At 45.7% G+C, this 25,632-nt stretch overlaps 3 protein-coding genes and 1 non-coding gene across 5 annotated transcripts; 2 read left to right on the top strand and 2 right to left on the bottom strand.

The window, feature by feature from the left end:
• Nucleotides 1-1,012: 1,012 nt before the first annotated feature.
• Nucleotides 1,013-1,086, top strand: TRNAH-GUG (transfer RNA histidin (anticodon GUG)). Its single transcript has one exon. It is a non-coding gene; the product is annotated as a tRNA-His (tRNA).
• A 7,417-nt stretch (nucleotides 1,087-8,503) lies between these two features.
• On the top strand, nucleotides 8,504-11,167 carry LOC109786686 (CBL-interacting protein kinase 28). Of its 2 annotated transcripts, XM_073499570.1 has the most exons (3): nucleotides 8,863-9,031; nucleotides 9,215-9,245; nucleotides 9,502-11,167. In XM_073499570.1, exons 1-3 carry the CDS (start codon nucleotides 8,981-8,983, stop codon nucleotides 10,911-10,913), a joined length of 1,494 nt encoding a protein of 497 aa, XP_073355671.1. In that variant the 5' UTR covers nucleotides 8,863-8,980; the 3' UTR covers nucleotides 10,914-11,167. The 2 variants fall into 2 exon arrangements, with proteins under 2 accessions (XP_020200849.1, XP_073355671.1); XM_020345260.4 differs by lacking the exon at nucleotides 8,863-9,031 and adding an exon at nucleotides 8,504-8,771 and having other exon boundaries at nucleotides 9,215-11,167.
• A 1,919-nt stretch (nucleotides 11,168-13,086) lies between these two features.
• Nucleotides 13,087-18,630, bottom strand: LOC109786684 (DNA replication licensing factor MCM3). The gene is made up of 16 exons (XM_020345258.4): nucleotides 18,463-18,630; nucleotides 18,264-18,376; nucleotides 17,961-18,169; nucleotides 17,330-17,460; nucleotides 17,008-17,246; nucleotides 16,683-16,919; nucleotides 16,446-16,600; nucleotides 16,164-16,372; nucleotides 15,910-16,072; nucleotides 15,609-15,814; nucleotides 15,026-15,085; nucleotides 14,861-14,953; nucleotides 14,462-14,655; nucleotides 13,818-13,892; nucleotides 13,579-13,720; nucleotides 13,087-13,483 (listed from the first exon to the last, which is right to left on the bottom strand). The coding sequence occupies exons 1-16, from the start codon at nucleotides 18,526-18,528 to the stop codon at nucleotides 13,427-13,429; spliced, it is 2,349 nt and encodes a 782-aa protein (XP_020200847.1). The 5' UTR covers nucleotides 18,529-18,630; the 3' UTR covers nucleotides 13,087-13,426.
• A 1,840-nt stretch (nucleotides 18,631-20,470) lies between these two features.
• On the bottom strand, nucleotides 20,471-23,521 carry LOC109786685 (WEB family protein At2g38370). Its single transcript, XM_020345259.4, has 2 exons — nucleotides 23,174-23,521; nucleotides 20,471-22,171 (listed from the first exon to the last, which is right to left on the bottom strand). The coding sequence occupies exons 1-2, from the start codon at nucleotides 23,366-23,368 to the stop codon at nucleotides 20,684-20,686; spliced, it is 1,683 nt and encodes a 560-aa protein (XP_020200848.1). The 5' UTR covers nucleotides 23,369-23,521; the 3' UTR covers nucleotides 20,471-20,683.
• Between the last annotated feature and the right edge of the window lie 2,111 nt (nucleotides 23,522-25,632).

Below are 25,632 nucleotides of genomic sequence, written 5' to 3'. Positions count from 1 at the left end.
TTTCTTCTCCGATATTTGGGTTTCGTTAGGCCAACTTGATCTACTTATCTTGCAATGGGAAGAGGTGCTTTGTAGTGGGTTCGATCTTACGGTGCTTGATCCCAGTGACAGAAGGGGAACCGACACGTATGTATCGTTGCTACTAAGGATAAAACGATGGGGTCTATCTCTACATAGATAGATCTTGTCTACATCATGTCATCGTTCTTATTGCATTACTCCGTTTCTCCATGAACTTAAGACACTAGATGCATGCTGGATAGTGGTCGATGTGTGGAGTAATAATAGTATATGCAGGCAGGAGTCGGTCTACTAATCTTGGACGTGATGCCTATGTAATGATCATTGCCTGGATATCGTCATGATTATTTCAAGTTCTATCAATTGCCCAACAGTAATTTGTTTACCCACCGTTTGCTATTTTTCTCGAGGGAAACCACTAGTGAAACCTACGGCCCCGGGGTCTCTTTCTCACATATTTGCCTTTGCGATCTACTTTTCTTTTGCATTTATTTTCAGATCTATTAAACCAAAAATACAAAAATACCTTGCTGCGTATTATTTCTATTTATTTTATTTGGCGTTCGATCTATCAATCTACTACAAATTTATCTCACGTCCGTTTGCCAACTTGAGGCGCCGTACCCGAAAGGGATTGACAACCCCTTTAACACGTCGGGTTGCGAGGATTTGTTATCTGCGTGCAGGGGTTGTTTATGTTGTGTTGCTTGGTTCTCCTACTGGTTCGATAACCTTGGTTTCATATCTGAGGGAAATACCTACTGCCGCTGTGCTGCATCATCCCTTCCTCTTTGGGGAAATACCGACGTAGCTTCAAGCGACATCATTGACCTTTTCTATCTTTGCCAATAAATGAGGAGCTACAAAAGGATTCAGTTTTTTCGTGTCACAACTGATTACTCCTTTTTTCCTTTTTAAAGAGTGGCATTCTATGTCCAATATAATAATGATCAATGGAAAAAAGATAAAAAATCCTTTAGCTGGATAAGGGGCGGACGTAGCCAAGTGGATCAAGGCAGTGGATTGTGAATCCACCATGCGCGGGTTCAATTCCCGCCGTTCGCCCATCGCATTATTGCAAATTCCAAAAATGCAATTTTCCATATTCCTAGTTACGTATTTACTTACGGCGGCGAAGAATAAAACTATCGCTATATTTTTTTCCTTTTCCTAGTTCTTCTTCCAAGCGCAAGATAACCCCAAGGGGTTGTGGGTTTTTTTTCTACCAATGGGAGCTTTCCCTTCACCGCTACCATGGGGGTGGTCCACAGGGTTCATAACTACCCCTCTTACTACGGGGCGTTTACCTAGCCAACACTTAGATCCGGCTCTACCCAAACTTTTTTGGTTCACCCCAACATTACCCACTTGTCCGACTGTTGCCAAGCAGTTTTGGGATACTAAACGGACCTCCCTAGATGGTAATCTTAAAGTGGTCGATTTACCCTCTTTTGCAATGAGTTTCGCTACAACACCTGCTGCTCTAGCTAATTGCCCACCCCTTCCACGTGTGATTTCTATGTTATGCATGGCCGTGCCTAAGGGCATATTGATTGAAGTAGATTCTTCTTTTCTCTCAAAAAACCCTTCCCAAACTGTACAAGCTTCTTCCAAAGCATACGGCTTTCTAGATGTATATGGCGATCTCTAGACAGATGGATCTTATATGAATCATATGATGAAGTACCACATGAGTGGATATATAGGAAAGGAATCCAAATCTGCCGAATCGCTCATGTTATGATCTTCTACATCCTAGGTCTCTGCGTTCCGTCATCTGGCTTATGTTCTTCATGTAGCATTCAGATCGAATGACTCTACGAAATTACATCGATACTTCCACATATTATGGGTAACGTAGGAGACATCCCTATTTTCCCCGGGGGTCTTAATTACCACTGCTTAGCTTTCAATTTGCCTCTGACCATCAAATTAAATGTGAATAACCCGTCCTCCTCTCTTTGAAACAAGGGGCGCTTCCGGTTCTGTGTGTGCTTCAAACAATTTTATCTTCTCCATATTACAAAATCTCTAGAGCCAATAATTTTCTATGAGGAACTACTGAACTCAATCACTTGCTGCCGTTACTCAACAGTTTTCTGTTGAGGTCTATCCCGTAGAGGTAGTCAAATTGGATCAGTGATCGTTCTAGGTTTCATCATAAACCTAATTGGTTACTTCCAATTACGTAAATCAATAGTTCAAACCGCACTCAAAGGTAGGGCATTTCCCATTGATATAGGAACTTTTGTACCAGAAACAATAGTATCTCCAATTATAGCCCCTCTGGGATGTAAAATATATCTATTCTCACCATCCCCATAGTGTATGAGACAAATGTATGCATTTCGATTAGGGTTGTATTCTATGGTTACAATTCTACCAGATATGTCTTTTTGATTTCGTCGAAAATCTATTTTACGGTATAGGCGCTTATGACCTCCCCCTCTATGCCTTGCGGTAATGATTCCTTTGGAATTACGACCTTTACCACAACGGTGTCGTCCATGGATCAAATTATTTCGTGGATTGGATTTCACTTGCCTGTCTACGGTTTCCTTGCGTGTGCTCGGGATAGGTGTTTTGTATAAATGTTTCGCCGTATTATTAAATATTCTCCTTTAGTTTTTTCTCTATCTAGAAGTGGAATAGAATAACATGGTTGAAGGATAATGATCATACGTCTGTAATGCATTGTATGGCCCAGAATAGGTCCTATTCTTCTACCTTTTCCAGGTAGTCAATGGCTATTCATAGCTACCACCTTAACACCAAGAAGAGTTCGACCCAATGCTTTATTTCTGTCTTAGTGAATCCCGATTCGACATTAAAAGTATATTGATTCTTTCCCAATAAACGATGTTTTTTTGTAAATACTGCGTATTTGATTCCATCCATAAATCGACTTTCCCTCCTATGCTCTGAGTTCCAGTATTGATAAGAATTCGAGTTCTTACTGTTCTTATGTTATGGTATGAATATACCATACCAATTCGCTATGTATGGATGATGGATGAGATTCCATGGATAGAGAGCCAGTTCCAATAGACTTATGGAATGTTCCCGTTCGTGTGCATCCAGCAGGAATTGAACCCACAAATTTACCAATTATGGGTTGGGCGCTTTAACCATTTAGCCATGGATGCTTAACAGGGATCATCGTACATCATAAATAACCAATTTTCATATAGAAAGACATATCATATGAAAATGGAATCGAAATATTCCGAGATGGCAAATATTTGGAGATGACTATGAAAATACCTCTCTGGATCCTCGAATTGAAAGAGAGATTGAGAGGGATCAAGAATCCTAATTCTCGCTATTTGGAATGGATCCAATTCTATTGAGTCTGACTCATAGTGAGCATTTCTCTTTAGCAAAGAATGACCTTGGTTATCAAAGGATTGAACAACCGGGATCCATTTACTTATGATACCTAGTTGGCATTGGTAACAAGGATCTAATGAATTATGAGTTTAATAGATCCTCTTTAGCAGAAAGACGTATATTCCTTGCTCATTATCAGATAATCACTTATTCCCAAACCTCGTGTGGGACTAATCATTTTAATTTACCATCTCATGGAAAACCCTTTTCGTTCCGCTTAGCCCTATCAGGTATTTTAGTGATAGGTTCTGTAGGAACTGGACGATCCTATTTGGTAAAATACCTAACGAAAAATTACGATTTTCCTTTCATTAAGTTACGAGGGCTTCTTATTCCACAAGAACGAAAGCTATGAATTTGTATGGATTTCAAGGCATATGCCCATGGTCATGGCCACATCCATGGCATGGTTCATAATAACATGTCCAAATTTGGCACACCCATTGGTGCTACCATGGCGGACAATGTTTGCATAGCAATAACATATTTTATGGAATAAAAATTTATTTTTCCATTTTTTTCAAGTGCTAGAAATGTATTTTTCTATGAAGTAAGTGCCAGAAATAAGTTATAAAATTGTGCCATTTTTCATCCAAACTAGACCACATTGGATGCACACTGCCCAAGTTTCATGAATAATCTAGTTTTATTTCTATATTTCATACATTTACTGAATTTCTAGAGATTTATCAAAACTTGGTCAAATATGAACTACAGGTGTCATGTATCTTAGTCTTGAAAATGGAAAGAAAAAAAATCATGTTTAGCTTGTGAATTTGTGGTGTAGGCACTAGGCACAACCAAAGTTGGAATTCCCAACCATCTGCTAGGATTCGTCAACCCTGCAAGTTTGGCCATATTTAAAAAAACAAAGACAATGAAAAAAGCCTCAAAAGATGAAATCCTTGTGCATGGAGCCCTTTTGTGTGAACTACTTACTAGGAAAATTCATAGACTTGCAATAAAACAAGTTCAAAAAAACTTCACAAAATGGCATATCTACCATGAACTTGTATGGATTTCAAGGCACCCATGGTCATGGCCACATCCATGGCATAGTTCATAATAACATGTACAAATATGGCACACTCGTGGGTGTTACCATGGTGGACAATTAACTTTTGCATAGCAATTATATATTTTTGGAATAAAAACCTATTTTCCATTTTTCAGATGTTAGAAATGTCTTTTTTTTTGTGAAGTTGGTGCCTGAAATAAGTTATAAAATTGGGTCTTGACATTTTTCATCCAAAGTAGACCACATTGGATGCACACTGGCCAGGTTTCATGGATTATCTAGTTTTATTTCTACATTTCATCCATTTCCTGAATTTCTAGAGATTTATCAGAACTTGGTCAGATTTGAACTATATGTATCATGTATCTTGGTCCTGAAAACTGGAAAAAAAATGATGTTTAGCTTTTGAATTGGTGGTGTAAGCACTGGGCACAACAAAAGTTGAAATTCCCAACCATCTTCTAGGATTGGTCAACCTTGTAAGTTTGACCACATTTTGGAAAAAAAGTAAAGAAAATGAAAAATGCCTCAAAAATGAAATCCATGTGCATGGAGCCCTTTTGTGTGAACTAGTTACTAGGAAAAATCGTAGGCTTGCAATAAAACAAGTTTGAATTTTTTTTCAAAAAATGGCCTATCTACTATTTACTTGTATGGATTTCAAGGCATATGCCCATGGTCATGGCCACATTAATGGCATAATTCATAATAACATGTCCAAATTTGGCCCACCCATGGGTGTTATCATGGTGGACAATGTTTGCATAGCAAATATATATTTTTGGAATAAAAACTTACTTTTCCATTTTTCAAGTGCTCGAAATGACTTTTTTGTGAAGTGCCTGAAATAAGTTATAAAATTGGGTCTTGCCATTTTTCATTCTAATTAGACCACATTGGATGCACACTTCCCAATTTCATGAATTATCTTGTTTTATTTCTATATGTCATCCATTTACTGAATTTCTAGAGATTTATGATAACTTGGTCAAATTTGAACTCAAGGTGTCATGTATCTTGGTCCTGAAAATTGGAAAAAAATCATGTTTACCTTTTGAATTGGTGGTGTAGGCACTAGGCACAACCAAAGTTGAAATTCCCAACCATCTGCCAGGATTTGTCAACATTGCACGTTTGACCATATTTTGAAAAAAGAAAAGAAAAATGAAATCTTTGTGCATGGAGCCCTTTTGTGTGAACTAGTTACTGGTAAAAAATCATAGACTTGCAGTGAAAAAACTTTGAAAAAAAACTTCAAAAAATGGCCTATCTGCTATGAACTTGTATGGATTTTAAGGCATATGCCCATGGTCATGGCCACATCCATGGCATAGTTCATAATTACATGTACAAATTTGGCACACCCATGGGTGCTACCACGGCGGACAATGTTTGCATGGCAATTATATTTTTTGGAATAGAAACTTATTTTTCCATTTTCAAGTGCTAGAAATGACTTGTTCTGTGAAGTAAGTGCCAGAAATAAGTTATGAAATTGGGTCTAGCCATTTTTCATCCAAACTAGACCACATTGGATGCACACTACCCAAGTTTCATGAATTATCTAGTTTTATTTCTATATTTCATCCATTTGAGATTTATCAGAACTTGGTCAGATTTGAATTACAAGTGTTACGTATCTTAGTCCTGAAAAATGGAAAAAAATCATGTTTAGCTTGTGAATTGGTGGTGTAGGCACTGGGCATAACCAAAGTTGAAATTCCCAACCATCTGCTAGGATTCGTCAACCTTTCAAGTTTGACCACATTTTGAAAAAAAAATCAAAGAAAATGAAAAGGCCTCAAAAAATGAAATCCTTGTGCATGGTTCCCTTTTGTGTGAACTAGTTACTGGGAAAAATCATAGACTTGCAATAAAACAAGTTTGAAAAAAAAACCTTCACAAAATGGCCTATCTACAATGAAGGTATGGTTTTTCTGTAAAAACCAAAAATAAGCAGAAAACAACAATCGGTACTAAGCACTGGATTAATATGTTAGCCCATAGAAACAATATAAAAGTGCACCAAAACTATTTAGAACTTATTTAAATATAACATGAATACTTCATAAATTATTGATCTGTTGGAGACGTGTTTCAGGGCCAACTTAGTTTCCCACAATAAGCAGATAACACATTCGTTTACATATCATGAGAATAATTCTATAGCTGGCCGAATGAGCTCTACTAAGGCCTCCTTTGGTTTGTAGGAATCTTGTAGGAATTTCATAGGATAGGATTTTCAAAGGAAAAAATTCCAATGGAGCCCTTTGGTTTGTAGGAATGGATTCCTATTCCTATGTAGGATAGGGTCCAATCCTTCACATTTCAAAGGAAAAAAACATTAGCCTAGACTCAATGGAAAAACTCCTATCCTATGCATCAAATGACATCTCTTTCTTCATAGGAATTAAGATGCATGTCATCTCACTTCCTATGAAATTCTTATTCCTACAATATTCCTATCCTATGAACCAAAGGAGGCCTAAATGGTTTCTTTGATTCGCATGATTCTAAAAACATATGAATAGAAAAACATAGGATTTTTTTGGCGGATGGAAAAACATAGGATTATAATGTAATGCACATTTGAATCCTGCAAGATTCTCATTTATTTTACTGTATCATAGAAAAAAATTGAAGAATTATTTCCAAAAGGTTGGAGTGGATGCTAAAGTTACTATGAAATGTAGTGCAAAAGAATCCTTAATTAGGAAAAATGCCTGCATGATTCAATCATATGAATCAAACAAACAATTTAGGGAAAAAATCCTACGGATTATATTCCTCCAAAATTCCTTTGAATTAAAGGGCCCATTAGGTTTTTTGCGGGAAACAAGCCATTAGTTTTGAGTTATAAAGCTATTCTAAAACGAATATTGTCGATGTTTTTGTTGATTTTACGCAACCTCTTCACGAGTGATCCTAGGCGGCAACTTGATACTACTCGATTAAGAGGCTGAGGGTCTTTCCCACTTTTCTAAAAAGGTGGCAATGCATGATATGTATGAAATCTGATATGCTTGCTTGAATACTACTCCTTCGTTTTAATAAGTAAGGTTTCGATGGCTCTTTGCCAGCTCATCAGCACCGTAGAGGAGGTCGGGAAATCTCTTTTGGAGTGCTGGATCTGGTTGTTTCTATTGTTATGCAGGTGATCGTCAAAGGTGTCTTTAGACGGAGTAGATGCCGCCGCTTCGTATCTCGTACTGTAGTTCCTTTCATGACTTACGACTTTCGACCAGCTTCGGCATCCACAGGAAGGCTTGTGAGGTTATGTCTCCCTAGGTTTATCTGGTCGTATCTAGGTTGTTCATCCCACCCTCTTCGTTGTCGCCTTCTTCAGGGTGACAATCTATTTTCCAGACCGTTGTCGTCGGTATCTTCTAACTATAACTGGACTTCTCGGCCGCTGCATCAACAAAGTTTTCTTGGCTCCGATGGTGTTTCAGTGGTTCGGAGGTGGCATCGAGCTTCCCTCACGATGCGCCAATAGCGAGTCTGAGAGGAGTTTCCCCAATGGCCGGTGTGTAATTTATTAATTTTGTCCAGATGCAGTTGTAAGGGTTGGTCAACTTTAATATATGTTCTTCAGAAACACTAAAAATCTTGACGTCAAACTTTTAGGCATGGCAAATCTAACGTTTTTATGGCAATGCATATTAGCGTGATTATGACAAATTTAGTCTAAAAGCACGGCAATTTTCAGACAAAAAATGAACTGAGACGAGCTTGTCATGCTCGCCAACTAAATTTTCCATCATCGGGGAACATAATTTGCCATAAAAAATGTTCGATTTGTCATGGTTAAAAATCCCAGATTTGCAGTGGAATCCGTGATCTTTGTTATTTTCTCATAAAAATATAATCCAGATATCAGTGTAAAAAACTAGGAGTAGTATATATTTTAAAACCATTGCATTATTAGATGTTCTTTATAACGGCATAGTAGGTAATGTAATTCCCGCAAAAAAAAGTAATGTTATTCCCAAAAAAAATAGATAATGTTATCGCAAGTTTGGCCAGTGCAGGTGAGCCCGCTGACCGTCCGTCCCACAGAAACTCGCAAGAACCGAGGGCAAAAACAGGAAAAAAATAACTTCGGTCCCCACATCGCCGCGCACCGCCTGCCTAACGCACCGTGTCGACCGCTCCACCACACGTAGGACGAAGGGAGCCGGAGAAGCCCAGACAGCCTCCTTGCCGCCAGCGAGCCGCCGTGCAATGCCGCAATAGGAATCACGAATGTCCCGAAGGTGCCACCCTCCGTCTGCGTCGCGGTATAATCCAATCGAATCCATCCGTTTGTGGGACTTGGGAATTCCGTTATTCTTCAGATCAGGTGAGCTTAATAGCCTAGCCCCTGAACTGTGATCCGGTTCTTGGTTTCGCTCGATCTGATTGGAATCTGCGAGCAATTTTGCTTTCTTTATTTTGTCGCCTCAATTCTAGGAGTTTGACGCTCCTGTTGGGCAATCCGATTGGACAATGTTGGAGTTACACTTGTAGCAAATCTTGCAGAGGACACCCCATTTTGTGCGAGCTTTGGCCATGCTGTTGAATGTCCCAATTTTACCGTTTCAGATCTCAGAGTTTGCCCTGGTAGACATATGGGATCCCTAGATAATATATCTCTGCGTTCTTCTCATGGAAATGTAGATTGGATTTTCGATTCGTCACAAAGAAATAGGGGGTGTAAAAATGCCCCCTTCATTCCCCGAAGATTTGTCATGTGTGTGTCATACACTTGCACATGTATTCTAATCTGTTTATTTTGTTTCGCAGGTAGGATTTGTCAGGCTGGTGACGACTGAAGGTGATTCACTTGAGCTCGTGTTGGAAGAGGCAATTGTCTAGTGACAAAGTCACCACTGCGTCGTCCCAGGTTCATTTGCTCGGTTCTGATGAGAGTGGTGGGTTGCAGACTGGTTTCATTCGACTCCTCCGTGTTCCGATATCCGAAGCGTGATGAAGAGAGGGACTCTGTCTTCTCTAACATTCCTCTTTGAGTCTGAACCAGTCTGTCGATAGACCATCATAAAAATTCAGGCTTTGTGCTTATATAATGGAAGAGAGGAGTGTTTTGACCCAGCGTTATGAAATCGGGAGGCAATTAGGACAAGGCACCTTTGCAAAGGTATACTATGCTCGCAATCTAGCAAATGGTCAGTCTGTTGCCATAAAAATACTCGATAAGGACAAGATCTTGAAGGTTGGTCTCGTGGATCAGATAAAGAGGGAGATCTCGATAATGAGAATTGTAAGGCATCCGAATGTTCTGCAGCTTTTTGAGGTAATGGCTACCAGGAGCAAGATTTACTTCGTTCTGGAGTACGCTAAAGGCGGTGAGCTTTTCAACAAATTAGCCAAGGGGAAGCTTACTGAGGAGGGGGCAAGGACATATTTTCACCAGTTGATCTCTGCTATAGATTATTGCCACAGTAGAGGTGTTTACCATCGTGACTTGAAGCCTGAAAACCTACTAGTGGATGAGTATGGGACCCTTAGGGTCTCTGATTTTGGTTTAAGTGCGCTAACCAAGTCAAAGTGGCGAGATGGTCTGCTCCACACCGCATGTGGAACTCCGGCTTATGTTGCTCCGGAAGTGCTCAGCAGGAAAGGCTACAACGGTGCAAAGGCAGATGTATGGTCTTGTGGAGTGATTCTGTTTGTTCTTGTTGCCGGTTATCTTCCTTTCCATGAAAGAAACCTTATGGAGTTGTATAGAAAGATTGCTAAGGCTGAGTACAGATGCCCTCGTTATTTTTCCACTGAGCTGAAGGAGCTCCTTAGTGGGATCCTTGATCCAGATCCTAATACTAGAATGTCCATCGCAAGGATAAAGAGAAGTCCTTGGTATAGGAAGCCGGTTGAGAGAACACCACTGAGAAAAGACAAGACTTATGCGAGTGAAGCTGCTGCGTCTGGCCTTGCACGTCGCAACAGTTCCGATGGACCGGCGAGCATGAATGCATTTAATATCATTTCCCTCACTCCTGGGTTCGATCTATCTGGTTTGTTCGATGAAAGATATAGCCAAAGGGAGGCCCGGTTTGCTTCCAATGAGCCGCCAGCAGCTGTATTTGTGAAGCTGGAGGAACTTGCCCAACGCATGAAGCTTAAAGTTACAAAGAAAGACAATGGAGCGATGAAATTGGCCGCACCGAGGGAAGGAAAGAAGGGTACTCTTGAGTTTGAAGCAGAAATCTATGAGCTCACGTCGTCTTTTCTCTTAGTCGAGTTGAAGAAGACCAATGGTGACACTATGGAGTACCAGAAACTGTTGAAAGAAGACATTAGGCCATCACTCAAGGACATTGTTTGGTCATGGCATGGCGATGTTCAGCAGCAGGCACAGCTACCTCAGGATCCACAGTGGCCACCACAGCAGCAGGCACAGCAACCTCAGGATCGACAGTGGCCGCCGCCGCTCCCACCACAGCGGTTAGAACATTTAGCTGCAAATGCCCCACTGCCACAATAATCTAACTGAAATCGCTATCGAACACACACATATTTCATGGTGAGACCCACAACCATATTTGCCTCTTAGATTAGTAAATGTGCTTGCAGTTCTCACCTAGATGTCTACCATTGTTGGGAACGAAGGCTTGGTTTTTCCCCATTTCTGTAAAATTGTTTTTGAATATACAGAAATGGTGCCTCTTCAGATTGTTATCGCTGCAGAAAACAGTGATTTGTAATTTTGGGGTATAATGATGGTTGCATTTAAGTTCTGTAGGATTCTCCTATTGGGTTGTTTTATTATTTGAGAAATACATCTCCTTCTGATAATATATGACTGTTGCGATTTGTGAACTGATACTTAAGAAACTATCAGCGCTTGTTAGCATGCTCTGTGGCAACCAGGAGGAAACAGTAAGATGTTGGCCTTTGACTCATGCCCTACCAATTTTCATCAACCATTAACCAGCCAAACAAAATTGGCTAGAGGAAATAAAATGGCAAGGCTTGTTGAAAGGGAAGAACCCGAAACAAAAAAGACGAGGAAGAAAACGCTTCTCCCTCCCTCCCCGAGGCGCTCCCGAGGGCGCCCCCAGGAGGAAACCCTAGCGTCGCCTCCCCGTCCCCCTCCCTCGCCGCCGCCGGGGGCGTCGCCGGCCTAAGGCCGCGTGGCGTTGGCGACGGCGGGGCGGCTCCCTCCCATGCGCAGCTGGTGGCATCGCGGGGCGCCTCCCCTCTTCTTGGTGGCGTCGGGTTGGCCCTGCTCCGGCCCTTTCCCTCATACCGGCGTCCTGTGGCCGCCGGCGCCGCCTCCTCCCCTCCCTCCAGCGCGTCTAGGGGCTCCGGTACCCAGGGGTCGGCTGGCGGCGGATCTGGCCTCCTGCTCTGTCCTGGATGGTGGTGGTTGGCGGGGGCAACGGATCTGGGCATTCCTGCTCAAATCCGGTGGATTGTGATGGTAGGCGATGGCAGGGGTGGCCGGCGGCCCTGATGTGGTGGTGGTGATGCGACTGGTGTTCTCGCTGCTCTGGTGCGGAGTGGTGGGGCTCCAGGCGGATCTAGCCAGGGCGTGGAGGCATTGGTGTTGTGGTGGTGGCAGATCAGCTGCAGCGGTGGTTGGCTTCTTCCGGCGTCGGCTCGTCTGTAGGCGGTCTGTGTCGGCCTTCGACCCCTTTCCTCGTCGCCTGGCCGTTACTTTCGTCGAAGGGTCGGCCATCTCCCGGCTGCGGTCCATCGCTCGTCTCGCGCCTAGCAGCAGGACTGACCTTGTCTCGCGCCTGGTAGCAGGACTGAACTCGTCTCGCACCCAGCAACAGGACCATGCTCGTCTCGCGCTCAGCGGCAGGACCGAGCTCGTCTCGCGTCCGGTGCCGCAGGACGGGTCGATGGAGGCCAATTTTGGCCGACCCATTGGGTCTCGGCACTGGGGGCCGCCCAGGGGTGCGAAAAGGCGGGTCCTTTTCGCTCGTGTCTTTGGTTGGGGTAGCGGCGGCCCTGGTAGTGGTTCCGCGGTGCTCATGGGCAGAGCCCGCAGCTTGGTGCTGCTCGATTGCCACGGCCGTGTGGGCGGTGTGGTAGCCGGGATGTGGCGTTTGATGGCGGTGAGTGATCGCCGGGGTGAAAACCCGCTCTATCTTCGGACGGACCGGCGGCAGCAAAGCTCATTCCCTTCTTAAAGGCGTCGTCACGGCTCTCATTGTCCGTCGTATTGCTCCAAGAAAAACTCTATCCTCAGATCGAGCGATGGCGGCGCTACAGTGTCGTCCCTTTTTTAAAGGCGCCGCCTTGAAGCCCACGGTTCATCATATGCAGCTTCACTTATTCGCGATGGCATGTTCAAGGCTATCGCTCCGGCCGCTCTTGCAGTGCTAGGGATGGTGTTGCTACGCTCAGCGCCTATGTGTGTTGTGGGGGCGTGCGTTTGTACTAGGACAAGAATTGTAAAGTTTCATATGATGCTACTATTCATGTATTTCATTCAAAGGAATGGAGCAAGAGAAAACTGTAGGATTTTTTATCTTAAATGTCACTTTCAAAGAAAAATCATAGAAATTTTAATATCCACTTGGCCCTCCTTTTCAAATTCAAGGCAAAAGCCTTTTTCGGTAATAAAATGGCAAGATCTGTGCAAGGATTGCGAGGCACTGGCAAGATTACAAGATTTTGGCAAACAAGCAAGCGAAAGCCAAGTATTATAGCACTATTGGTAGGGCAAATTTGGCCACCAACAGATCAAGCCATTTCTTGTGACAATGGCTATCATATATGCCCGGTGCAACTAGTTTAGATGCATTTAACCATGCAAACCAAACATAATCAGGGGCACTAGGTCAGACAGTACATTACATGAATAAATAGTACCATCAATTTAAACCTCACTGATAAAAATCAAGATACAAAGTACATCAACAGACAGCTCGGACACACATGCAGAGTTTCAGGGAAGCCTCTCCAGGAATTCAGACAAAGCGGAGAACAGATCAGGACAGCGTATGCCACAATCAGCTTGTCCAACGCCAATCCATGTTGTGATTAGATGATGCGAACAATGCCATCCCTTATCATTATCCTGTTTGCATCTTGCATCCTCTGAAAAACGCAGAGAAATGAATTTTAATATCCCAGATATAAAGAAGCGAAGTGTATCAGTGCCTCACTGAAGAAAACCCTGAATTAAACCATACCTCCAGGATGAACTCTACTTGGCCTCTAGTGTAAGCAACAGCTGCATCTCTGTTGACTGTTTGCTCAACTTCATCAATGGACATTTGATCAACATGGTTTGCCAGCACATGCTGTCCAAGAATTGCCTCAAATGCTTCCATTCTGCACATTACAAAATCACAAGGGAAACAAAACAATTCAGCCACAAAGAAGAGTCAAACAAGGTTCAAATTTTGCAAATTTCAGGCAAAGCAATGACCTCTGTGAAGAAACATCCTGATCATTTGATGCATTGCCTGAGCCTCCATCAACATCCATTGGGTCGTTGCCAGAGCTGCGAAGAGGAAGAGTACAGAAAAAGCACATGAGGACATAGTATTCAAGATTGCAAACAATTATTTGTGGTCTTTTCAATTTGCAGCAAAACAGTAAATTGCTTTCATGAGTTTGCACACCTAGCTAAATGTGTTAAACATGTGTGATGTGCAGTGTTTTGGGCTTTTGGCATACCAAGTTGTGTCAAGACATTGGTTAGCCATGATTGTTACTGCTTCTGAGTATTCAGTAAAGCTCTCTTTATCAAAAAGTAGAGTACTTCAGTGAAATCTAAAGCTCTGTAAAGCGGAGTTGATGTTCTATCTTCGTTCTGATTGGATTGCATGTCAACAAAAAAATCCTAATATGCGGCTTAGTTACCTCCATTGAACATTCGTTTGGCTACATAAAGGGGGATGGATGGAGTTCAATTCTCTAACAAAATAACTCGCATTCTCAGGACTACAGTTAAATAGAGACAGGCTATTTTCTGGAAAAGTCCAACTAGGAGGGGCCATTTCCATATTAAAAAGGATGACTCGGTTCTTAATAAAGAACACTTGACACTGCATAAAGCTGTAAACTCACCTTCCATGCACGTCTGCATTGCCACCGCTTGCGCCTCCAGGCACATCTACATTATCACCATCTGCACCTGCATCTTGTTCAGCTTGTTGTTTCTCAGTCGCCCTCTGCTCACGGTCTTCCATGTCAGTCAATTCCTTATGGAATATTGCAAAATTCAGAACTTGCAGTGCAGCCTCGACATCAATTTTAAGAACCTGCAACAAGATACAGGTGATGTCACTATATTTTCTCAACGAAAATTGTACTGTGTCTGCTATCTTTCAAACTAATGAATACAGCTATTTCCAAAAATAGAACGGTAGCCTAATCTTATAAACAAGCATCACAAGCACATTGCTTCTCTAGATAGTTGTTGGAGGTAACTTGCTTTGGTAATTGGATTTGTATGGAGCAAAATACCTCGTGTCTCAGTTTCATCTTTGCATGGGCAGTAGATAGACGAATTATTGTTTCCAGCGTCCTCGCAGTAATTGGAAGGGTACCTCCACCAGACTATAAAAATGCAAGTATGAGGCACTGACAACCATAAACACATACCATAAACAAGAAAGGACCCATGATCACCTTTGCATTTGCACCACCATCTCTGAGCTCAGCATATGTAGTTGCAATGTGGTCAGATGCCTGGAAGAGCACAAAATGTTTAGATTCTAAAGCTAATGACTCATTCTTTTACACACATTGTTGTTTTCCTTGTATTCTATGGCAGGCGACTCCCCAGATTTCAAAATATAAGGCACATTTGACTTTTCACAGTTTCCAATGCAGGACTTTGACTAAAATTTCACTTATAAAATGCTTAAGAAATAAGTGAAAAACATGACACCCAAAGTATTTTACAGGATAAATAGAACAATACCCATTCTTACATGCTAAATCCTTACACTTTCATAAATACCATAAACTTATGTGCCTTATCTTATGGAAAAGCAGGAGTATTATGCTAACACATGAATATTTTCACATGCAATAGAAAAGGCTACCGACAAAGCAAAAAACAGAAAAGTAGTATTGTACACAGCATAATTGTAATCAGAGATTGTACTCAATGATGGAGGCAGTGGGAACTGCTACTAGTTATACACATTAGTAACAACAAATGGAGCTGATAGACTAGAAGAATATCTCATCTCATATGCAAAGTTACCTCATCAGTGAGCCTAGGCTGAATAAGGTTCTTTGCATAATGTATATATTTCTTCAGGAATTTGATAGTCAGCCTGTCCTGTTTGGCCTTCTTGCCCCGCCTTCTATCCTGCCCATGCAGCATTCTATCATATTTAACAAATATGGCTGCATTGGCATCACCATCTTCTTCTTCAGCATATCCTGCTTTATCAAAAGACCTTGCTCCTGCAGTTAACAGGTTTATTTTATTTAATTTAGCACTTGGAAAGAACTGGAATGCCCTGAAATAAATCTCACTGTCATGTAAACCACAAAATTACCTCCATCATCAGCGCAGTATCTATGCATCCGTGCAACATGTTCCGAAATCTGGCGATCGATCTCAGCATCCATTTGATCAAGAACAATAAAAAGCAAATCAAAACGAGAGAGCAGTGAATCTGGAAGCCCAATGTTCTTTGTTGGTGTTATTGAACGATCATACTGTCATGCAACCAAAAATTATCATCAGAAAACATAAATTTTACCAGTAGAATGACATTAACAGCACAGAAAAGAACTTGCAAGAACTTACAGATCCATATATTGGATTTGCTGCAGCAATTACACTACATCTCGCATTGAGCGATGCATGTATTCCTGCCTTGGCAATGGTCACAGTTTGCTGTTCCATAACTTCGTGTATAGCAACTCGGTCTTGATCATTCATCTTATCAAACTCATCAATGCAGACAACGCCACGATCAGCAAGAACCATGGCACCAGCCTCAAGCCTTCTTTCCCCTGGACACAGGCATTTGGTTAGAACTTGTACAAAAACCAAACATAAGTGTATGGACAACTTTCAGCAACTTACCAGTCTCTTGGTCAGAAGTGACAGCAGCAGTCAAACCAACACCAGATGAACCCCTTCCAGTTGTTGAGATAGCCAAAGGGGCTATGTTCATAACAGCTCTCAGAAGCTGGGACTTGGCAACAGAAGGATCTCCCACCATCATCATGTTTATATCTCTGCATATGAAAGATACATGATGAGCATTACAACCAAGGAAAACATATAGCAGCAGCAATTATCTGATGTATAAACACCAACCCTCTCAAGTGAGTTCCATTTTTCAAATTCTTCTCAACACCACCAAGCATTAAGAGTACAACTGCCTTCTTTATCCAGATATGGCCATAAATTGATGGAGCAAGTGAATTCCCCAGCAAGTCAAATGTGTCATTTCTCCTTGATATTTCTTTCATCCGCTTCAGATCTTCCCGAGTATAGACAGGTGCATTAGCCTCTTTGTTCAGAAGTGAAACATTATTTGCAATAAGGACAGTCCTGTAGGTATAGAAATACAAAACCACATCAGATCATACCAACTAGATATTTTAAATTTGCCTTATGTGAAGGCAGTAGATAAACTAACCTGAAGACACCACTAACACTGCCCTTGCTTTTCCCTGGAAGAGCCTTGTATAGACCAACAATTGAGACACGGTCACCTGGCTTACAACAATCTACAAGATCATCTTCCACAATAACATCCACAGTTCTTGGGAGCTGTCCAGGGGCAGCATTTTCAGGCACCTCTTGCATGGACAATGTCTGGTGATCCTTGTATTGACACATCCCATACTCGGTGACCAACAAATTGCCATTTTCATCCTAAGCAATTCAGATTTTAGCCATACAACATGGAAGAGGCTTCCTTGAATCAAAATAAATGGAAATAGAACATAAAAGCATACCCTAGTTGGATAAACTGAACCAGTAGGTAAGCCTACAAAAGATGTGATGTCCCTGTATTCACGTGACATAAAAGCCGCGGTGGCAGGGCAGTAGTGAACACTCTTAACAACCTTCGGCCTTACCAGAGAGCCTATTATTTAGAAAATAAAAGAACATTAGCACCAGGGGAGTAAAGACATTACACCAAAATATTATGTTATCTTCATCATATAAAATACTCATGAATTATGTAGATGCTGGCACCTGACAAGGATTTCACATGCTAGTTAGCTACACTTAGATTGCCATCTGGTCAGTTAAATTGGCTGCACTCACACCACAAGTGCAAAACTAGATGTTTAATGTACTAATCAAGTGTCTGAGAAAGCTTAACATCCACATTATGGTGGTATCTGCACTGCCTTAAACCTAATACGGGCGACAGTTTATCTCTCTTTGATTTATTTGGCTGTTCCACGATTTCAACCCTAGATCTATTCCCCACGAGAAAGAGAAATGCTAGAATACGACAGGAACTTTCCGATAATTTCTGACCAGTTTAATTAATACTAATACAAGATTGACATCATGAATCACATCAACTGAACGGCATAAAACCAGATTACGGTGGGGAGAAAGGGATTCAATTACATTTGGTGACGATGCCCTCGACGCAGACCATGGTGCCGATGAAGGAGGACATAAGGTCCCTGGGCGTGACCCTGTGGAAGCCAAACGGCCCGGTGAACCCGACGAGCACGCGCTCCCCTTCCTTGAGGAACTTGGGATCCAGGTTCCTGGCCACCTCCGTCACGGCGTCCGACGCCGGCTGCATGAACTCCCCGGGGCTCCGTATCACCCTACAGATTCAACAAAATGGGTCACCACCGAATCGACCGGGCAAATCGGCCGCGCACGAGTGGAGGAGAAAGGGAGGCGGGAGGGGGGGCTGACCTGCGGGCGAGGTCGAGGTTATGGTTGCGGAGGTCGTCCATGCCGATGGTGAGCCGGTGGCGCTTGCTCTGCACCATGTCGCGCACGGCCTGCATGTACACCCCCTTCCCGACCTGCGGAAGCGGCAGAGGGGCAAAACGTCATAAAGGAGCCGGGCGAGCGACCGGGGGGGAAGGGGGCAAGGGGGATGCGCGCTTACGTCTTGGTCGAGGAAGTCGAGGAAGGCGCGCTTGTTGGCCGCCATGGCCTCCTCGTTGACGTCCATGGCTGCCGCCGCCGCCGCTGCTTCGGGGGTGGGAGGGGAGAGCGGGAGGGAGAGGGGAGATGCGAGTGGGGAATGTGGCGGCGGGGTCTGGGGATGGGTTTGGATTTGGGGACGAAAGGGGGCGCGTTTTAGGCGGGAGGGGGCGGGAGATGCTGGCGGGAAGGGTGCGTTTTCGCGCGCTCTGGAGCGGCCACCGACTGGACCACGTGTGGGCCCCACGGATCGATTCATGGGCCGGAAATGTAACTGTCCTACTGGGCGGATCCTCTCCCTGTCTCCTCTCACTCACCAGGACCTGGGCCACGGGGATCCGGGCCGATGCTATTTTGCTAAGGGTGCGGCCCATCGACGGCCGTTTACCACATTCGGCCCAGAATACCACGGCCTGGACCCCTCAAGAAAAAAAAAGTATCCCACGGCCTGGAAAAGTGGAGGTCCCCCAACTCTGTCGAGCTCCAACCGGCCAGATTTGTCAACGCCGGCGCCGGGATTGAGTTGTATTGCGAGACTCCAGGATTGAGCGATGTACCGGAGAGGCGAGGCCAGGGCGACAACTTGGAACGAGGCCGCTGCGGCCATTACCGGCGAGGGATCCAGGGCTCTCCACCGACACAGGGAAGAGGAAGCAACACGACGGCGCATCCACGCTTCAAACCACAGATAAACCTGGGTAAGTACTCTCACTTCCTCGGGGCATTTCTAACTGATCCTACGGAGGATCCGCCGAGTAAACTCTTAGTGAGGTATTTTTACTCCATTAAGATTTAGACGGACCTAACCGATCTCCTATATAATAGGGTGAAAATCAAATATGTGTAAGTTCAACCTAGTTTCGACCGAAATTTGAATAAATTAAACATAAGTTTAACCTAGTCGAACACATTGTCTTGACAACCAAACTTTAAACATAAATTCAAACTTAAACTACACTAAACTCTAAACATAGACTACTCATCATCACCATCCTTGCCATAGTAGAGGTCGAGTCAATCTTGCCTCGACATGCCACCGCCCATTGGGTTCGGGCCCGTGTCGTTGTCGCCGGAGTTGGGGAAGATGCGCCACCTCTCCTAGGCATCGAACTCCTTCTCTGTGCCACTTACTCCTCGTCGTCGGAGATGACGATGACCTCGCCGTTGACCGCCCGCCCCGCCTCCACGAGCCCGGGGTACTGGCGGCGGAGGTCTGCCATGTACTCCTCGTCGGCGGCCTCTGACGCGAAGTTCTTCCTCGCCTCCCGGTCCTCCCGAGCCATCGCCAAGGTCACCACACCCGGCGTCGACGGGACGAGGTGGACCGGCGCCGTCCCAAACGGGAAGTTTAGACACGCCGCCGCACCATGGAGCCGAACTTGCCACCGGTCGTACCGAGCGTGGCGAGCTCCACCGTGTGGAACGACTCGATCCACTTTTTGGTGTGGGTCTCGCAGTCGGTGATCTCCGTAGCCCAAGTCCCTCACGCTCGCTAGCGGGCGCCGAGGTATTTCCTCTGCGGTTCCCACGACGGAGGGAGCTCGGGGAAGTCGGCGATGTGGCGGGCGGTGGCCGCATCAGAGGGGCGGCGGCTGCTTAAGGACGCGCCGCTTGAAGACGAACCGCGAGCGTGGCGGCGCGGATCCGCGCTGTGGATCGGCGGCGGGGAGCGATGGCGATGGGATCCGGCCATTGGAATGTAGGGGCGCCAGGGAACGACGGAGGGAGTCGCCGGCGGCGGGGGATCGGGAGGAGAAGAGGAAGAGGAGGCGAAGTGAATTTTTTTTACTCGGCCGCCGAACGGTGGAGTAAATATAGAGGCGGCGGCGTGGCTGAGGACTATTTATTCTCCACCAGCGCCGATTAGGGATCGGCTAGGTCCCAGCTAGAGAAGTAAAACCGGGTTTTACTTTTCTAAATGGTTATTGGGATCGGTTTGAAATACCCTCAGTGAGTCCCGGGAGAGAGAATTTACAGGTTATCACACCAAAATTTTGGGAACCAGGATCAGCTGCTAAACATCCACCTTGATCATATAGCATATACCAACTAATTACACATGTACTACTAGTACTCCGGTTGTGAATTGTGGGCCGAACCAGGAGCACATTTATTCCGGTTGTAAAAACACAGCTGAATAAAGTACTACGGCCTGGGAAGATAACTAACTACACTACACTACCCTACACGACCTTGGTGCAGGAGGATGCCCGGGCCTGCTGCCTCTTCTTCCTGTGCTTCTGCCTGGCCAGGAGCAGCGCGTACACCACGAACCCCAGCCTGCGCCGCCTGGGGTGGAACTGCTTGCGGGACGCGCCGTCGTGGTCGATCCTCATCGGCGAGTACATCTCGTACTTCTGGCTCAGCATCTGCCCCAGCGACACCTTCTTCTTCTTCGTTGAGCTCGCCGTCTTACCAGCAGTCTTCCCGGTGGTGGCAGTTTCGAACTCACAGTCGAGCTTCATGCTCAGGATCTGCCCGATGGACATCGCCTTGGTGCTCTTCGGCGTGGTGGCCACCAGGCTCAGGCCGTTCACGTCGTAGATCCCCGTGCCCGCCGCCTTCCGGGGTGTCACCGGCGTTGCCGAGGTCTTGAACTTCACAGCATTATTGCTGTTAATGTTACCGGTCGGTCGCCAGTTCAGGATTATTTGGTCAGACCGCAGCCTCCGGAGCGCATCTTCGGCTGCGAGCTTAGCTTTGTTTGCGGCCTCCTCCCTCTTCAGGGCCTCCTCCAGAACCTTCCTGCTGGACTCGACAGCGGCCATTGCCTCGTCCACTCTTTCCAAAACTTCTGCCTTGCCCTGGTTTGCCTGATCGAGCTCCTGCATTGCCGCGTCTATTCTGTTCCTAGAGGCAACCTCTGCTTCTTCCGCTTCGCGCAGGAGCTTGGAGTGTTCTTCGACAGAAAGTGTGACGTCAGATGTAGCACTCTCCGGGTCCTCCACGTTGCGTCGTTTTCCCATCTCCGCGAGGGCATAAGCTTCCCCCCTCCTTGAGGCTTCCTTCAACTTTTCGGCCATGACAATCCTGAACTGAAGAGTCTTCGCCTTAGACCTCGTGTGCTCAATTGTGGAAGTTAATTCACCAATCTCGAGCTTCGAATCCTCGACCATCTTCCTGTGCTTGTCTTTTTCAGCATTCAACTGCTTCATCTGCAGCCATATGTCATAAGGTTCCAGCACAGGTTTCGGGTCTTTTGCTGCTTGTAGCTGCGCGGCAGTTTTGCTCAACTCTGCTTCCAATGCTGAAGCTTTCTCCATATTCAACTGCACCCTCTCACGGGTTCTCTCAAGGGATGCTTTCTCCTCCTCTATCTGGCACTTAAACATCTTGACAGTGTCCATGCTCAGGAATGCTTTTGCCTGATTCAGCTTCATCAGTGTGGCTAGTGGAGACTGTATGGTATTTATGCTCTGGATCAGTGGCCCCGTATGGTCATCCATTTTCTGTTCTATTTTAGGAAGTGGATGGATCTTCATGGTATCAGCATGATCTATTGCTGCATTTCCACACTCTGATGTTGCCTTCTCTATCTGTAACTTCAAGTCATCAATAACCTGCTTTGTTGACTCCAACTCTTTCAGCACCTTGAATGTTTCGCTTTCCTTAACAAAGAGCCCCATCTCGACCTTCACAGTTTGTTCCTCAACTTTCATGAGTTCTACCTCCTGGAAAAAATGACACCACATGAAACAAAATCAATTTACTTATTCGAACAATAAAGATGTATAGCAGGAACATGACTTACTAAGGTGAAATCAAGAATGGAGTAAGGAACACGAACAAGATCTTCAACAAAATATGACCCAGAACAGTGTTAGAGCCAGAAGCAATCATGTTGCCTTAATTTCACACCAAATCGTCCTCACTACGCAATCCACCATACATGGTATTTTTAGGGAAACATCAGTGCCCCACACGTACAAATGTACATAGAAGGACTGTCAAGGACTCACACTAGCAGAGTACTGTAGTACTTCACTTGCTCTGTTAGTGTATACTTACAGTGCACAACGCATCCTGCTCGTGATGCCGTAGCAATTACACCATTAGGCTAGCATTATTGGCACGTTCTTACAGTTCCTCCGCAGCATACGAACCTTGCAATACTACTCGATGCTCAGATATCCCTGAATTTCTTCCAGGATTAATGTAAATTTACTTCGCTAACAGGGAAAGTGACAACCTATTTCGCCGGATGCCCGTAACCAATCAGCCTCAAGATCCAACAGTGGAGCATTACTACTTGCAAATTTGCAGTGTCGGGCAAGCCAGGCTACCTGCTGGTGCTAAACGCCATTATGAAATGGATCCCCAGAGCCCCCACGGCGTCATGTCACGGTCTCCCGCAACAACCACTGCTCGCTGGAACCACTCCACTTGAAAAGGGAAACAAGTATGTTTTGCGGCTGCGATTTGCAAAGTGTCTCTCCTCCCTCGAATCATTCGCATCTTGATTCGCGGCAGCGAGATTTCGAAGCAAACGGCGCGGCGAGAACGCGAGGAAAGCGGCGGTTATATTAAACGGAGAAATGAGAAAGCGCTTTGAGAGGGAAAGCAGATGTGACGGCCACCAGCACAGCGTCGCCACTCGGCACCAGCTGCGTGAAAGAAAAAGCCTGTATAATAGATGCGGGTGGGGAGGGGGAGGGGATGTGGGTGAGACTGACCTCCGGCCGGAGCTGGAGCGGCGGCGGCGGCGGCGACGGCGGCTGGCGCCACGGGGAGACGGCGCCGCCGCCGAAGCGGTCGACGGCCTGGCGCACGGACTCGAACTGCGACGACGTGTCCACCTCGCCGCGCCCCCGCATTGCCGCCAGCACCAGCGCCTCGCCGGCCTGCGCGTGCGCCGCTACTTCCGCCATGGCCCCGTCGTTTCCACGGGGTAGGCGGCCGCGGGTGAGGGTGAGACGGTAGCTCAGCGGGAGTGGGGTGGAGTGGAGAGTGTGGACTGAGTGAGGGCGTGGGATGCCCTCCCGTGAACCCCGCGGCCGCGGGTTTTGGGGCAGTGTTTCCTTTGGGTCGCGGTGTGTCCGGTAGCGCCTATAATAAAGCCTTTTTAGCGCGGCACGGCACGGGGAGCCGTGATTAGCAGATGCCGGTGGTAGTGCGCGAGTAACTGCGCCGGTCAGCCGGGGATGAAAAGATCGTCAGATGGGGCGGGTGGGGGCACCGGGCCGGGCCGGCCACTGCTACGGTTGTGTACGCCGTACGACATGCTCACGCCCACGGGAGGAAGATCCGTGTGTATCGCGCCGTTTAGCATTTCACCGTGATCAGTCAATCTGAACTGGCGTAGTAAAACAGTAGTTCTGCCTGTGATTTTTTTTTTTTGCGCGGGAGTTCTGCCTGTGATGTCAACGTGACGTTTTACGGGCCAGTTAACGATGCGCAGCGCCTGACGGCTGCAGGTCGATGGATTATTTTTAGATGGATTCCGTGATAATATAAAGGTGCACGCCGGCCGCCGCTAATGTAAATGATGAGATCCACCGTTTGAACAGCCCGCGGCACGCGCGCTCTCGTGAGAGGGACGTGTCATGCACGCCGTTGCTCTCTCCTGTGTCCGCGTGCTTACGCCCAACTTATAATCCGAAAGTCGAGTGCTGCTATGAGGCCCGGACCCTGACGGTGGGGCCCACCGCGCCTCTAAAAGCCGAGGCCCCACCCGACAGACAACGCCACATGATTGAGAGAAGGGGCCAGAGGCCGGGTTCTTGGGATCTAGTGCCATGCATATGTTTACAGTACATGCAATGTCGGTGGCAGGCTCGGGCTCTGTGGATTTGGCGGTTTCCACTATCGTTTTGCAGGTTAATCATGTGATTTGAGCGCTAACCTCTTCCTTTCTCCCATCCTTGGTATAGTATAAGAGCGAAACAACGGTATACTGTACCGTACTAGTAAAAAGTAAGAACCACGTAGTGGCCTAGTTTATACAGTGCACCAGTATTACTATATCCTACCTGATTTGGAGCCCGGTTTATATATCGTCCCTAACGAACACCCACTCTAAACTCGGTTAAGTACTTCCTCCGATTCAAATTAATTGGTGCAGCTTCTATACAATGCTCATTTTACATTATATAGACGCTGCGTTGATTAGTTTGTGTCAGAGAAAGTAGTATGAATTTAAGTCAGTTATTCGCTCACTCGGACCAATGCCTAAACTCCGAGCTTGTGCTTCCCATGTAGTGATGTAGATTTCGAGACGGTCGGAATAGAGAAACTACCCTCTGCAGTACAGAGAGGCGTGCCGTGGAATCATGGCAAATGAAAAGCAGATCTACTCACCATTCGATGTACGGACGGTGCAGTTACATAGTTCTACAGTCCTCGCACGCTGCTATATGCGTCCCTGTAATTTTTCTGTCGCTCGGGGAGCACTCGTGTTTACCGCGGGCCTGTCTTGTCTTGTGCCTTGGATATGGGGCCCATGGATCGTGCCGAATGCAGCAGCATCCAACGCGGAAAAAATTTCGAGGCCAGAAATGGGCTGCCGGAAAACGGGTCGGGCCTATATCGTATGCACGTAATCAAGCCTAGCAAACCACGTGCGCGCCCACATTTTGACCGCACCACATATTTCGGGATTTTCTCAAAAAAAAAAATCGGGAAGTTCTAAAAAAAGGGGAAAACAAGCAAATTGCACAAACCACCAATTATTGGTGTCAATTTTGCACATTTTTTTTTAGAAAAGGAGGATGACCCCCGGCCTCTGCATCTGGGCGATGCATACGGCCACTTTATTCATTATTCTCATAAGACCTTACAAAAAATACAACAGTAGGACTAAAGCCGCCGTCTAAGCAACAGACTGTCGCTACACCTATCCAGTTGATGAAGGGGCGCAGATAGCCTGGGCCTAATACCAAACAGACATCGCAGCCAAACCTAACATCTAAGGCCTGGGGTCCCATCCAGGACGCCTGCCGGGCATGGGTCTCATCGGTCCGGCGTGCACTCAGAGGCCGCCGCCGCCAACTGCCACCGCTCCATCTTCAGAACTGTACTGATGCATCAACCTTGCTCGGTCCAGCTATCGTCGACGCCACCACGGCGCCTAACGGCACCTCCTCCCTGCACGCAATCAGCTAAGCACGTCGCGGTCGCCACTGATACACCTCAG

Source organism: Aegilops tauschii, chromosome 1 (assembly GCF_002575655.3).
Source record: "Aegilops tauschii subsp. strangulata cultivar AL8/78 chromosome 1, Aet v6.0, whole genome shotgun sequence".
NCBI lineage: Eukaryota > Viridiplantae > Streptophyta > Magnoliopsida > Poales > Poaceae > Aegilops > Aegilops tauschii.
This window is presented reverse-complemented; position numbering and strand designations above follow the sequence as displayed.

Coding starts and splice junctions, on each gene's coding strand:
- LOC109786686 (XM_073499570.1), top strand. CDS start 8,981: ATGCTGTTGAATGTCCCAATTTTACCGTTTCAGATCTCAGAGTTTGCC. Junction 9,032..9,214: donor AGATCTCAGAGTTTGCCCTG/GTAGACATATGG, acceptor TTTGTTTCGCAG/GTAGGATTTGTCAGGCTGGT. Junction 9,246..9,501: donor CAGGCTGGTGACGACTGAAG/GTGATTCACTTG, acceptor ATATAATGGAAG/AGAGGAGTGTTTTGACCCAG.
- LOC109786685 (XM_020345259.4), bottom strand. CDS start 23,368: ATGGCGGAAGTAGCGGCGCACGCGCAGGCCGGCGAGGCGCTGGTGCTG. Junction 22,172..23,173: donor CGCTCCAGCTCCGGCCGGAG/GTCAGTCTCACC, acceptor CATTTTTTCCAG/GAGGTAGAACTCATGAAAGT.
- LOC109786684 (XM_020345258.4), bottom strand. CDS start 18,528: ATGGACGTCAACGAGGAGGCCATGGCGGCCAACAAGCGCGCCTTCCTC. Junction 15,086..15,608: donor AGCCTAGGCTCACTGATGAG/GTAACTTTGCAT, acceptor GTGCTCTTCCAG/GCATCTGACCACATTGCAAC. Junction 13,484..13,578: donor AAGTAGAGTTCATCCTGGAG/GTATGGTTTAAT, acceptor TGCGTTTTTCAG/AGGATGCAAGATGCAAACAG.